This window comes from Pseudophryne corroboree (genome assembly GCF_028390025.1).
Source record: "Pseudophryne corroboree isolate aPseCor3 chromosome 3 unlocalized genomic scaffold, aPseCor3.hap2 SUPER_3_unloc_8, whole genome shotgun sequence".
Taxonomy (NCBI): Eukaryota; Metazoa; Chordata; class Amphibia; order Anura; family Myobatrachidae; genus Pseudophryne; species Pseudophryne corroboree.
This window is the reverse complement of record NW_026967574.1, coordinates 2573634-2588951: the sequence shown is the minus strand read 5'-3', so window position 1 is coordinate 2588951 and position 15318 is coordinate 2573634. Positions and strand designations below refer to the sequence as shown.

At 48.3% G+C, this 15318-nt stretch overlaps 2 protein-coding genes across 2 annotated transcripts in view; one reads left to right on the top strand and one right to left on the bottom strand.

Moving 5' to 3' along the window:
- The window catches only part of LOC134984782 (zinc finger protein 585B-like), a 671664-nt gene that overhangs the window by 200976 nt on the left and 455370 nt on the right, over positions 1-15318 (bottom strand). The window lies entirely within an intron of this gene.
- LOC134984744 (zinc finger protein 268-like) overlaps positions 1-15318 on the top strand; it is a 165834-nt gene that overhangs the window by 98711 nt on the left and 51805 nt on the right. The window contains exon 5 of the mRNA XM_063950242.1: positions 11068-12040. Within this exon, the coding sequence (XP_063806312.1) occupies positions 11068-12040 (973 nt within the window). The remainder of the gene's footprint in view (positions 1-11067; positions 12041-15318) is intronic.

Sequence of the window (15318 nt, the reverse complement as noted above, 5' to 3'; positions counted from 1 at the left end):
AGTAAAGGAAGATCAGAAGACTTCAGTGATGGCAGAAGACGGCAGTTGGATCCGACGTCACGCCTGTCGTTCCTGGGTATGATTCTGAATACGGAATTACGGAGAGTTTTTCTTCCAGTGGAAAAGGCTCTGGAAATACAGAACATGGTAAAACAGATTCTGAAACCGGCAAAAGTGTCAGTTCTTCAATGCACTCGATTGCTGGGCAAGATGGTGGTGGCCTACGAAGCCATTCTGTATGGCAGGTTCCATGCCAGGGGTGCTTCAGTGGGACCTGCTGGACAAGTGGTCCGGGTCTCACCTGGACATGCACCGGAAAATACTCCTATCTTCCAGGACCAGGATCTTCTTTCTGTGGTGGCTGCACAGTTCTCACCTTCTGGAGGGACGCAGGTTCGGGATTCAGGATTGGATCCTGGTAACCACAGATGCAAGTCTCCGAGGCTGGGGAGCAGTCACACAGGGGTGAAACTTTCAGGGAAAATGGTCAAGCCAGGAAGCTTGTCTGCACATAAACATTCTGGAATTAAGGGCCATTTACAACGGCATTCTGCAAGCGGAACATCTTCGCGGTCTGCCCGTCTTGATTCAATCAGACAACATAACAGCAGTGGCGTACGTAAACTGCCAGAGCGGAACAAATTTCAGCCTTATCAATTTTCTTTCAGAAAGAATTGCCCTCCCTTCCGGAAGTTCAGACCTTCGTCAGGTGGGCTGTACATCCAACCTCCATTTGGGCCCCCAGTGGAACCATGGGATCTTAATGTGGTGTTGCAGTTCCTGCAATCTCCTTGGTTTGAACCTTTACGTAAGGTTGAGTTAAAATTCCTTACTTGGAAAGTAGTCATGTTGTTGGCCTTGGCGTCATAAAGGTGAGTTTCTGAATTGGCGGCTTTGTCTCACAAAAGACCCTATTTAATCTTCCATGCTGATAGAGCAGAGTTGAGAACTCATCAGCAATTTCTACCAAAAGTGGTTTCCTCATTTCACGTAAACCAGCCTATTGTGGTGCCAGTGGCTGTTGATGCCTTGGCGGAATCGAAGTCTCCATGTGGTCAGAGCTTTGAAAATCTATGTCGCCAGAACCGTGCAGATTAGGAAAACAGAGGCTCTGTTTGTCCTGTGTGCTCACAACAAGATTGGGATTCCTGCTTCCAAGCAGACTATTGCACGCTGGATCTGTAATACGATTCAGCAGGCTCATTCTACGGCAGGGTTACCGTTACCGAAATCGGTGAAAGCTCATTCTACCAGAAAGGTGGACTCATTCTGGGCGGCTGCCTGAGGGGTTTTCGGCATTACAACTTTGGCGAGCTGCTACTTGATCAGGTTCAAACACCTTTGTGAAGTTTTACAAGTTTGATACCCTGGCTGAGGAGGACCTCATGTTTGATCAGTCGGTGCTGCAGAGTCACCTGCACTCTCCCGCCCGTTCTAGAGCATTGGTATAAACCCCATGGTTTTGAAGCATCCACAGCATCCTTTAGGACGTATGAAAAAATAGGATTTTAATACCTACCGGTTACAGACCTAGTCTCTACAGCTACTGCTGGAAAATCGTAATTTTTACCTTATGTTCCCCCAAAACATAAGAAAACGCATCATCAAATGCAGTCCTTTCGGCCCAATAGATACCGAAGAGGAAGAGGCTCTGCCTTCCTTGCTGCTAGAGGCAGGGAAAGAGGTAAAAGAAACCCAGGCTTCTCTGCCTCCCAAGAACAGAAGTCCTCCCCGGCTTCTGCCAAGTCCACCGCATGACGCTGGGGTTTCCCTGCGGGAGTCCTCGCCGGTTGGGGCACGTCTCAAGCTCTTTAGCCAGGTCTGGGTTTGCTCGGACCTTGAACCTTGGATTTTAAAAATTGTGTCACAAGGGTACAAACTAAAATTTTAAGACGTTCCCCCTCGCCGATTATTAAAATCAGCCTTGCCAGCTTCTCTGACTGGCAGAGAGGTAGTGTGCGACGCAATACAAAAATTGTGTCAGAACCAGGTCATTATCACGGTTCCCCCTGCGCAACAGGGACAAGGCTTTTATTCCAGTTTATTCGTGGTTCCGAAGCCGGACGGCTCGGTCAGACCGCTCCTCAACCTTAACCTAAATTACTTTCTGCAGAAATTCAAGATGGAGTCTCTCAGAGCAGTGATCTCCAGTCTGGAGGAAGGGGACTTTATGGTCTCCTTAGACATAAAGGATGCCTACCTACATGTTCCCATTTATCCTCCTCATCAGGCCTTCCTGCGCTTTGTGGTTCAGGATTGTCATTACCAATTTCAGACGTTGCCATTTGGGCTGTCCACGGCTCCGAGGATTTTTACCCAAGTGATGGCGGAGATGATTCTTCTTCGCATGCAAGGTGTCATGATTATCCCATACTTGGACGATCTCCTGATGAAAGCCAGATGCAGGGACAAGTTGTTACAGAACATTGCACTGTCCGTGAAGGTGTTGCAACAACATGGCTGGCTCCTCGACCTGCTGAAATCTCAGTTGATCCCTACGACCCACCTGTCGTTTCTGGGGATGAATCTGGACACAGAACTACAGAGAGTTTTTCTTCCGGAAGAAAAAGCTCTGGAACAAATCTTAAAACCAACCAGAGTGTCGATCCATCAATGCACTCGCTTGCTGGGAAAGATGGTGGCGGCCTACGAGGCCATTCAGTTTGGCAGATTCCATGCCAGAGTATTCCAGTGGGACCTGTTGGACAAGTGGTCCGGTTCCCACCTACACATGCAACGGACGATAGTCCTGTCCTCAAAGACAAGAATATCACTGCTGTGGTGGCTGCACAGTTCTCACCTCCTCGAGGGACGCAGGTTCGGTATTCAGGATTGGATTCTAGTGACCATGGATGCAAGTCCCCGGGGTTGGGGTGCAAGGAAGATGGTCAAGTCAGGAGACTTGTCTCCACATAAACGTTCTGGAATTAAGGGCCATTTACAACGGCCTTCTACAAACTGAACGCCTTTTTCAAAGTCGACCCGTCCTCATCCAGTCGGAGAATGTAACAGCAGTAGCTTATATCAACAGCCAGGGCGGAACAAAAAGCAGAGCAGCAATGGCAGAAGCCACAAGGATTCTCCGCTGGGCGGAGAAACATCTAAGCGCTCTGTCAGCTATCTTCATTCCAGGAGTGGACAACTGGGAAGCAGACTTCCTCAGCAGACACGATCTCCATCCAGGAGTCTTCACAGAAGTGACAAGTCGCTGGGGTACTCCCCAAGTAGACATGATGGCGTCTCGTCTCAACAAGAAACTCCAAAATGATTGCGCCAGGTCAAGGTACCCTAGAGCCATAGCGGTGGGCGCTCTGGTGACACCGTGGGTGTTTCAGTCGGTATGTGTTCCCTCCACTTCCTCTCATTCCGAGAGTGTTAAAAATTATAAGAAGAAGAAAGGTTCCAACGATCCTCATTGTTCCAGATTGGCCAAGGAGGGCTTGGTATCCCGATCTTCAGGATTTACGCATAGGAAATCCCTGGCTGCTTCCTCTACGAGAGGACCTGTTACAGCAGGGGCCGTGTCAGTATCAAGATTTATCGCGGCTACGTTTGACGGCATGGCGGTTGAAAGCCAGATTCTAGCCCAGAAGGGTATTCCCAGTGAAGTCATTCCCACTCTTATTCAGGCTAGAAAGGATGTTACGGCAAAACACGATCACCACATTTGGAGGAAATATATTTCCTGGTGCGAGTCCAAGAAGGCTCCTGCGGAAATTTTTTAACTTGGACGTATTCTCCACTTTTTACAAGCTGGAGTGGATGCGGGCCTTAAATTAGGATCCATTAAAGTACAAATTTCTGCATTGTCAGTTTTCTTTCAGAAACAATTGGCCTCACTTCCTGAGGTGCAAACGTTTGTAAAGGGGGTGTTACACATCCAACCTCCTTTTGTGCCTCCTGTGGCACCTTGGGACCTTAACATGATGTTACAGTTCCTTCAATCTCACTGGTTTGAACCTTTTTCAAAAGGTGGATTTGAAATTCCTCACCTGGAAAGTGGTCATTTTATTGGCCTTGGCATCTGCACGGCGGGTGTCCGAATTGGCGGCCTAGTCTCACAAGAGCCCTTATTTGATCTTCCATGAAGATAGAGCAGAGTTGAGAACTCGTCAACAGTTTCTGCCGAAGGTGGTTTCTTCTTTTCATATAAACCAACCTAATGTCCGTCTCCCTCGGCACAGTTCCTATAACTGAGGTCTGGAGGAGGGGCATAGAGGGAGGAGCCAGTTCACGCCCTTATTAAAGTCTTAAAGTGCCCATTTCTCCTGCGGATCCTGTCTATACCCCATGGTTCTATTGATGACCCCAGCATCCTCTACGGACTCAGAGAAAAGGATTTACCGGCAGGTATTAAAATCCTATTATTTATTAGTGCGCAAGCAGGACAGCATTTTCTCTTCTTTGGTGTTTTATTATTACAACCATGTCACCTCTAGTAATCCCACACGAGCGTCCATGTCACCTCTACTAATCCCACATGAGCGGCCATGTCTCCTCCAGTAATCCCACATGAGCGGCCATGTCTCCTCCAGTAATCCCACACGAGCGTCCATGTCACCTCTAGTAATCCCCCATGAGCGTCCGTGTCACCTCTAGTAATCACACATGAGCGTCCGTGTCACCTCTAGTAATCCCACACGAGCGTCCATGTCACCTCTAGTAATCCCCCATGAGCGTCCGTGTCACCTCTAGTAATCCCACACGAGCGTCCATGTCACCTCTAGTAATCCCCCATGAGCGTCCGTGTCACCTCTAGTAATCCCACACGAGCGTCCATGTCACCTCTAGTAATCCCCCATGAGCGTCCATGTCACCTCTAGTAATCCCACATGAGCGTCCATGTCACCTCTAGTAATCCCACATGAGCGTCCATGTCATCTCTAGTAATCCCACATGAGCGTCCATGTCGCCACTAGTAATCCCACATGAGCGTCCATGTCACCTCTAGTAATCCCACATGAGCGTCCATGTCACCACTAGTAATCCCACATGAGCGTCCATGTCACCTCTAGTAATCCCACATGAGCGTCCATGTCATCTCTAGTAATCCCACATGAGCGTCCATGTCATCTCTAGTAATCCCACATGAGCGTCCATGTCATCTCTAGTAATCCCACATGAGCGTCCATGTCATCTCTAGTAATCCCACATGAGCGTCCATGTCATCTCTAGTAATCCCCCATGAGCGTCCATGTCGCCTCTAGTAATCCCACATGAGTGTTCAGTGTTGATCAAGCTCCAGTCTAAGCATCCTATCTTCTTTTTTTTTTTTAATACACATAAAAGCAATGATTACAGGTAAAACATGTCAATTATAGAATTATATATTGTATCCTGTAACACCCTGGGTCTTGTCTACTCATTTTATATTTCTCTGACGTGCTAGTGGATGCTGGGAACTCTGTAAGGACCATGGGGAATAGCGGGCTCCGCAGGAGACTGGGCACAACTAAAAGAAAGCTTTAGGACTAACTGGTGTGCACTGGCTCCTCCCCCTATGACCCTCCTCCAAGCCTCAGTTAGATTTCTGTGCCCGGCTGAGCTGGATGCACACTAGGGGCTCTCCTGAGCCTCCTAGAAAAGAAAGTATAGTTTAGGTTTTTTATTTTCAGTGAGATCTGCTGGCAACAGGCTCACTGCTACGAGGGACTAAGGGGAGAAGAAGCGAACCTGCCTGCTTGCAGCCAGCTTGGGCTTCTTAGGCTACTGGACACCATTAGCTCCAGAGGGATTGAACGCAGGACCCGACCTCGATGTCCGTTCCCGGAGCCGCGCCGCCGTCCCCCTTACAGAGCCAGAAGCAAGAAGAGGTTCCAGAAAATCGGCGGCAGAAGACATCAGTCTTCACCAAGGTAGTGCACAGCACTGCAGCTGTGCGCCATTGCTCCTCATGCACACCTCACACTCCGGTCACTGATGGGTGCAGGGCGCTGGGGGGGGGGGGGGACGCCCTGAGCAGCAATAAATAACACCTTGGCTGGCAAATATACACCATATATAGCCCCAGGGGCTATATAGGTGTAAATTAACCCCTGCCAGATTTCCTAAAGTCCGCCGAAAAAGGGGCGGAGCTATCTCCCTCAGCATACCGGCACCATTTTCCCTCACAGCTCCGCTGGAAGGAAGGCTCCCTGGCTCTCCCCTGCAGTCCTGCACTACAGAAAAGGGTAAAAAAGAGAGGGGGGCACATATTTTAGGCGCATTATAGTTATTCTATGCAGCTATAGGGGAAAACACTCTTTATAGGTGATATCCCTGTATATATATAGCGCTCTGGTGTGTGCTGGCATACTCTCCCTCTGTCTCTCCAAAGGGCTTTGTGGGGTCCTATCCTCTTTTAGAGCATTCCCTGTGTGTGCGCTGTGTGTCGGTACGGCTGTGTCGACATGTATGAGGAGGAAAATTATGTGGAGGCGGAGCAAATGCCGGTAAATGTGAGGTCACCCCCTGCGGGGTCGACACCTGTGTGGATGGACTTATGGAAGGAATTACGGGAAAGTGTCAACTCCTTACATAAAAGGCTTGACGACATGGGACAGCCGGCAACTCAGCTTGTGTCTGTCCAGGCGTCTCAAAGGCCATCAGGGGCTGTAAAACGCCCGTTACCTCAGATGGCAGACACAGACGTCGACACGGATACCGACTCCAGTGTCGACGATGAGGAGACGACTGTAACTTCCAATAGGGCCACACGTTACATGATTGAGGCAATGAAAAATGTATTACACATTACTGATATTACCCCAGGTACCACAAAAAAGGGTATTATGTTTGGTGAGAAAAAACTACCAGTAGTTTTTCCTGCATCTGAGGAATTAAATGAAGTTTGTGAAGAAGCATGGACTTCCCCCGATAAGAAATTAGTAATTTCTAAACGGCTATTGGCAGCGTACCCTTTTCCGCCAGAGGATAGGTCACGTTGGGAAACACCCCCTAGGGTTGATAAAGCGCTCACACGTTTGTCAAAGAAGGTGGCACTACCGTCTCCGGATACGGCCGCCCTTAAAGAGCCTGCTGACAGAAAGCAGGAGACTTTCCTAAAGTCTATATACACACACACTGGTGTTATACTACGACCAGCTATAGCCTCAGCATGGATGTGTAGTGCTGCGGTTGCGTGGTCGGATTCCCTGACAGAGAATATTGAGACCCTGGATAGGGACAATATTTTACTGACTTTAGAGCATATAAAAGATGCGCTCTTATACATGCGTGATGCACAGAGGGATATTTGCCGACTGGCATCAAAAGTAAGTGCAATGTCCATTTCCGCTAGACTGGATTATGGACTCGGCAGTGGTCAGGGGATGCCGATTCAAAAAGGCACATGGAGATTTTGCCTTATAAAGGGGTGGAGTTGTTTGGGGAAGGTCTGTCAGACCTCGTTTCCACGGCAACAGCTGGAAAATCAACTTTTCTGCTCCAGGTTACCTCGCAGCAAAAGAAAGCACCGTATTATCAAGCACAGTCCTTTCGGCCCCATAAGGGCAAGCGAGCAAGAGGCGCCTCTTTTTTGCCAAAAGGCAGAGGTAAGGGAAAAAAGCTGCAGCATACAGCCAGTTCCCAGGACCAGGAGTCCTCCCCCGCTTCCGCCAAGTCCACAGCATGACGATGGGGCTTCACAGGCGGATCTAGGTACGGTGGGGGCACGTCTCAGGAATTTCAGCACACAGTGGGCTCGCTCACAGGTGTATCCCTGGATCCTTCAGGTAGTATCTCAGGGGTACATGCTGGAATTCGAGACGCCTCCCCCATGCCGTTTCCTAAAATCTGCCTTACCAACAACACTCTCTGACAGAGAGGCGGTGTTACAGGCAATTCACAAGCTGTATTCCCAGCAAGTGATAAACAGGGTACCTCTCCTTCAACAAGGAAAGGGTTATTATTCCACAATGTTTGTGGTACCGAAACCGGACGGTTCGGTGAGACCCATTTTAAATTTAAAATCCTTGAACAAGTATATCAAAAAGTTCAAGATGGAATCGCTCAGAGCGGTTATCTCCAGCCTGGAGGAGGGGGATTACATGGTATCTCTGGACATCAAGGATGCTTACCTGCATGTCCCCATTTACCCTCCTCACCAGGAGTACCTCAGGTTTGTGGTACAGGACTGTCACTACCAGTTCCAGACGCTGCCGTTTGGGTTATCCCGGCACCGAGGGTTTTTACCAAGGTAATGGCCGAAATGATGATTCTCCTTCGAAAGAAAGGGGTTTCAATTATCCCGTACTAGGACGATCTCCTGATAAAGGCGAGGTCCAGGGAGCAGTTGCTGGTGGGGGTAGCACTTTCTCAGGAAGTGCTACAACAGCATGGTTGGATTCTCAACATCCCAAAGTCACAGCTGGTCCCCACGACACGTCTTCTGTTCCTGGGGATGATTCTGGATACAGACCAGAAAAAAAGTGTTTCTTCCAGAGGAAAAAAAAAAAGGGGTTGTCATCTCTAGTAAGAAACCTTCTAAAGCCAGGACAGGTGTCAGTGCATCAATGCACGAAAGTCCTGGGAAAGATGGTAGCTTCGTACGAAGCAATTCCATTCGGCAGATTCCACGCAAGAACCTTCCAGTGGGACCTGTTGGACAAGTGGTCCGGATCGCATCTTCAGATGCATCGGCGGATAACCCTGTCGCCAAGGACCAGGGTGTCGCTACTGTGTTGGCTGCAGAGTGCTCATCTTCTGGAGGGCCGCAGATTCGGGATACAGTACTGGGTCCTGGTAACTACGGATGCCAGCCTTCGAGACTGGGGGGCAGTCACACAGGGACGAAATTTCCAGGGACTGTGGTCAAACCAGGAAATTTCACTTCACATAAATATCCTGGAACTAAGGGCCATCTACAACGCCCTAAGCCAGGCAAGACCTCTGCTTCAAAACCAGTCGGTACTGATACAATCAGACAACATCGGCGGTCGCCCATGTAAACAGACAGGGCGGCACAAGAAGCAGGAGCGCGATGGCAGAAGCCACAAAGATTATCCGATGGGCGGAAACTCACGTGTCAGCACTGACAGCAGTGTTCATCCCGGGAGTAGACAACTGGGAAGCAGACTTCCTCAGCAGACACGACCTCCACCCGTGAGAATGGGGACTTCATCCGGAAGTTTTCCAAATGATTGTAAACCGTTGGGAACGACCAAAGGTGGACATGATGGCGTCCCGCCTCAACAAAAAACTAGAAAGGTATTGCGCCAGGTCAAGGGACCCTCAGGCGATAGCTGTGGACGCTCTAGTGACACCGTGGGTGTACCAGTCGGTTTACGTGTTCCCTCCTCTGCCTCTCATTCCAAAGGTACTGAGAATTGTGCGAAGGAGCGGAGTAAGAACGATGCTCGTGGTTCCAGATTGGCCAAGAAGAGCTTGGTACCCGGAACTTCAAGAGATGCTCACAGAGGACCCATGGCCTCTACCGCTAAGACGGGACCTGCTCCAGCAGGGGCCCTGTCTATTCCAAGACTTACCGCGGCTGCGTTTGACGGCATGGCGGTTGAACACCGAATCCTGAAGGAAAAGGGTATTCCGGAGGAAGTCATCCCTACCCTGATCAAAGCCAGGAAGGATGTCACGGCAAAACATTATCACCGCATTTGGCGAAAATATGTTGCTTGGTGTGAGGCCAAAAAGGCCCCAACGGAGGAGTTTCAACTGGGTCGTTTTCTGCATTTCCTGCAAGCAGGAGTGAATATGGGCCTAAAATTAGGATCCATTAAGGTACAGATTTCGTCTGTCAATTTTCTTCCAAAAAGAATTGGCTTCACTGCCTGAAGTTCAGACATTTGTGAAGTGCGTGCTGCATATTCAGCCCCCTTTTGTGCCTCCAGTGGCACCTTGGGATCTCAGTGTGGTTTTGGGGTTCTTGAAATCACATTGGTTCGAGCCACTTAAAACCGTGGATTTGAAATATCTCATGTGGAAAGTGGTCATGCTGTTGGCCCTGGCTTCGGCCAGGCGTGTGTCAGAATTGGCGGCTTTATCTTGTAAAAGCCCTTATCTGATTTTCCATACGGATAGGGCAGAGTTGAGGACTCGTCCTCATTTTCTCCTGAAGGTGGTGTCAGCTTTTCATTTGAACCAGCCTATTGTGGTGCCTGCGGCTACTAGGGACTTGGAGGATGCCAAGTTGCTGGATGTAGTCAGGGCCCTGAAGGTTTATGTTTCCAGGACAGCTGGAGTCAGAAAATCTGACTCGCTGTTTATCCTGTATGCACCCAACAAGCTGGGTGCTCCTGCTTCAAAGCAGACTATTGCTCGTTGGATTTGTAGCACAATTCAACTTGCGCATTCTGCGGCAGGACTGCCGCATCCTAAATCAGTGAAAGCCCATTCCACGAGGAAGGTGGGCTCATCTTGGGCGGCCGCCCGAGGGGTCTCTGCTTTACAACTTTGCCGAGCCGCGACTTGGTCAGGGTCAAATACTTTTGCAAAGTTTTACAAGTTTGACACCCTGGCTGACGAGGACCTGGAGTTCTCTCATTCGTTGCTGCAGTCACCCGCACTCTCCCCCCCCCCCCCCGTTTGGGAGCTTTGGTATAATCCCCATGGTCCTTACGGAGTTCCCAGCATCCACTAGGATGTCAGAGAAAATAAGATTTTACTCACCGGTAAATCTATTTCTCGTAGTCCGTAGTGGATGCTGGGCGCCCATCCCAAGTGCGGATTGTCTGCAATACTTGTAAATAGTTATTGTTAACTAATCGGGTTATTGTTGAGAGCCATCTGTTCAGAGGCTCCTCTGTTATCATACTGTTAACTGGGTTTAAAATCACGAGTTGTACGGTGTGATTGGTGTGGCTGGTATGAGTCTTACCCGGGATTCAAAAATCCTTCCTTATTGTGTCAGCTCTTCCGGGCACAGTATCCTAACTGAGGTCTGGAGGAGGGTCATAGGGGGAGGAGCCAGTGCACACCAGTTAGTCCTAAAGCTTTCTTTTAGTTGTGCCCAGTCTCCTGCGGAGCCGCTATTCCCCATGGTCCTTACGGAGTTCCCAGCATCCACTACGGACTAGGAGAAATAGATTTACCGGTGAGTAAAATCTTATTTTCCATAATGTATTTTATTTCCAGCAGGTGGACACACAAGCAGGAATATCTCAGAAGGACATCTAATGTTATCCCCGGATTGTGACATAAAAGATAATGACAGTAGACAGGATTCTCCAGGAGATAACCCCATTACCCCAATTATACATCCAGCTCTATCAGCTGATCCCTCTGATCCAGTGAAATGTTCTCCTGATCACTCTGATATTGGTGCATCTGTTACAGCTCTGAGAGTAGATAATGAGTTTCCCTGTTCTGTAGATGCCAAATGTTTTACACAGAACACAAACCTTATTACCCATCATCCAGCTAAGGCAGGTGAGAGGCCATTTCCATGTTCTGAGTGTGGGAAATGTTTTACATATAAATCATATCTTGTTACACATCAGAGAAATCACACAGGTGAGAAGCCGTTTTCCTGTTCTGAGTGTGGGAAATGTTTTGCATGGAAATCAGCTCTTGTTAAACATCAGAAAAGTCACTCAGGTGAGAAGCCGTTTTCCTGTTCTGAGTGTGGGAAATGTTTTACACAGAAATCAGCTCTTGTTCCACATCAGAGAAGTCACACAGGTGAGAAGCCGTATTCCTGTTCTGAGTGTGGGAAATGTTTTACACAGAAATCAGCTCTTGTTCCACATCAGAGAAGTCACACAGGTGTGAAGCCGTTTTCCTGTTCTGAGTGTGGGAAATGTTTCGCATTTAAATCAGTTCTTGTTAAACATCAGAAAAGTTACTCAGGTGAGAAGCCGTATTCCTGTTCTGAGTGTGGGAAATGTTTTACACAGAAATCATCTCTTGTTACACATCAGAGAAGTCACACAGGTGAGAAGCCGTTTTCCTGTTCTGAGTGTGGGAAATGTTTTGCACAGAAATCATCTCTTGTTACACATCAGAGAAGTCACACAGGTGAGAAGCCGTATTCCTGTTCTGAGTGTGGGAAATGTTTTGCACGGAAATCAGATCTTGCTACACATCAGAGAAGTCACACAGGTGAGAAGCCATTTTCATGCTGTGAGAGAAATAAATCCGCTCTTGTTGAACACATTAGACATTACCCAAGTACGGAACTATTTAAATCTTCTGGAGTATAATTATCACTGTCGTCCAGTGTTCCTCAAGGGTGAATCCTATCTCCTATGCTTTATAAAATATACATGCTACCACTGGGTGATATAATCAGACATCATGGCCTGGTCTACCACTGATATGCAGATGACCTGCTTTTTGCTCCATGTACTGAGAACCGAATACCAATCCTAAATGGTTGTCTAGCTGAGCGCCAGGGGTGGATGATGCCAGTTGGCAGTGACTCAGTCTTTGTGAAACATAATAGAAGCTCCCCAACAAAGGACAAGACTACAGCTTTACCAACCATCTGGATTTATGCTTTGGTGCTCAGAATTGAAAATACTGAACGTGTGCTGAATCTTTGTGTTGTCCTGGTATGTGGCTGACACAGACATCAGGTATCCGCCACATACAAATCCTCGTTCTTTCATCTGTGGACCATAGCCAGAATCAAGCACTTGATTCCCTCAGAAGTTCATAGACTACTGCAGTGCCATCTACCTGGGTCACCCAGCAAAAGAATTACAGAGCTTGCAGCTAGTACAGAATGCAGCAGCCAAGCTGTTACCTAACCAGCCCGTTCCTGCCTCATAACACCCATTCTCTACTCCCTTCACCGGCTGCCTGTAAGATGACAAATCTATTTCATTATTGGCTAACTGACCTTCCCAGCAAAACATTACATGGTCCAAGGTACTAGAAGGAGCTTCTGCCTCCTTACTGCCCTGCTTGCTTGCTGGCTTCTACAGATGAAGGACTGTTACCAGCAGTACCAAGAATCTCCTGTCATTTATTTATGGGTTGAATGTTTAGCTTTGTAGCCCTGACCATGGAACTCACTGCCTTGCACAGTCCAAGAGGCCACCACTCTAGAGACCTTCACAAGCAGACTGATGACTGTTACTCACGCTTTTCATTAATGTACCTCTATTTCTCATACGTCCTAGAGGATGCTGGGGATTCCAAAAGGACCATGGGGTATAGACGCATCCGCAGGAGCTTGGACACACTGTAAAGACTTAAACTGGGTGTGAACTGGCTCCTCCCTCTATGCCCCTCCTCCAGACCTCAGTTAGACTTTGTGCCCAGGAGTGATGGGTCACACACTAGGGGAGCTCTACTGAGTTTCTCTAAAAGACTTTGTTAGGTTTTTTATTTTCAGGGAGACCTGCTGGCTACAGGCTCCCTGCAGCGTGGGACTGAGGGGAGAGAAGCAGGACCTACTTCTGTGAGTTTCAAGGCTCTGCTTCTCGGCTACTGGACACCATTAGTTTCAGAGGGTTCGATCACTTGGTGCGCCTAGCTGCTTGTTCCCGGAGCCACGGCGTCAATCCCCTCACAGAAGCCAGAAGAAAGAAGTCGGGTGAGTATTGGAAGAAAAGAAGACTTCAGACGGCAGAAGACTTCAGTAATGGAAGTACAGTGGTAGTGCTGCTCTTCATGCTCCCACACACCAACGGCACTCACAGGGTGCAGGGCGCTGGGGGGGGGGGGGGGGGGAGGGAGTGCCCTGGGCAGCATGTTACTGGTCTGCTTAATGTGAACAACTGGCAAAAAAAAAAAAGCATTTAGGTGCCGAGGCACCGTGGTTCATCCCCCGCCAGTATACTTGAATTATTTCCCCGACACCGCTTATACGGGTGTAGGGCGCGCGGGGGGGAGCGCCCTGAGCAGCGAGTCAGTTTTAAAAGTTCTTCCTCGCACTGCCGGGGGCTCCGTATACAGACCCCCGCAGGCGCGTTATGCCGTGGTCCCCGTCGGCCGCCATGGGTACAGGGCGCCGGGAGGTGGTGGCGCCCGAGGCAGCATAGATAGTTAGAGCTCCCGGGCGCCGCACACGGGGACCCACCATGAGAGTGGCGGGTGCGCGATGCGCCGGAACTCCCGCTTCCCGAACGTTGTCTGGGGTGCAGGGCGCGCAGGGGGGCGTCCTGAGCAGCATGGTGCCGAGTGTGTGTATGTGTATATATGTGTATGTATATGTATGTATGTATATATGTATGTATGTATGTGTATGTATATATATATATATATATATATATATATATATATATATATATATATGTGTATGTGTGTGTGTGTGTATGTATGTATGTATGTATCCGTATGGTCCGGCTCTCCTTCTAATTGCAATCCTCGTCCGGGTGCCCTCACGTATATGCATACACACCAATTTTCCAAGTGCGGCACTCCTGGACTTGTCAAATAAATCACGGCTCAGACGGGCAGGTACAGTAACGTTTCAGTGCCACTTTATTAAGGCACTTTCATCAGACAATACAAGATACAAAGTGACTCACCTAAATAAGTGTACCCTCCACATGGACGCCAAACGCCGGAAGCCGACGTCCAGGACCTCCCACCTGGCCGGCTTCACGTCATCAATGACGTAGTCCCCGCACACACCTCACCTGGGTGGGCTGAGGTCTCACTACAAAAACCCACATATATTTCTTAAAGTGCTAGTGCATAATAAAACATCAAACAATAAACTGTTCAAAATAGCTGAAACCTGATGCGCACAGGAATATTTTTTAAGTCATAACAAATATCGCTATATTTGGTAATTTATGAGCATATCAGAATTACCATCATTAGTTAATTTCAACTCATTAGCCTCGTGAACCAAAGCAGGTGAATTATACTGTATCACAACTTTTATATTGACCATAATATCCTCACTACTACTCATAGGTATTACAGGAACCAATTAAGACCTAGATATTCATTAAGCCCCTTAGGGCTAAGTGTGTCTAGTCTAAATATCCATTCAGACTCACATTGCATTAATTTCAATGATCTATTACCCCCTCTAATTAGAGGTGGTATATGGTCGATCATCCTATACCTCAACGCGCTGAGTGGATGTTTTGCGCGACTAAAATGCCGGGCTACTGGCTGTTCACTATCTCCTTTTAGGATCGCTGCTTTTATGGAGCTCCGATGTGCTGCCATCCTTTCTTTAAAGGCTCGTTCTGTCTTGCCGACATATGATTTACCACAGGGGCAAATAATTTGGTATACTGTATATTTTGTATTGCACGTCAATGTGTGTCTAATTTTATATTTATGTCCTGTTGTGGGGTGATAAAAGGTGTCACCCGCAATGAGGTATTGGCATGTTGTACATGCACATCTAATGCATCCCATAGTCCTACTTCTACTCCTAGTGGCATAATTAGATCTTATATCGGTTTTTACCAGTAT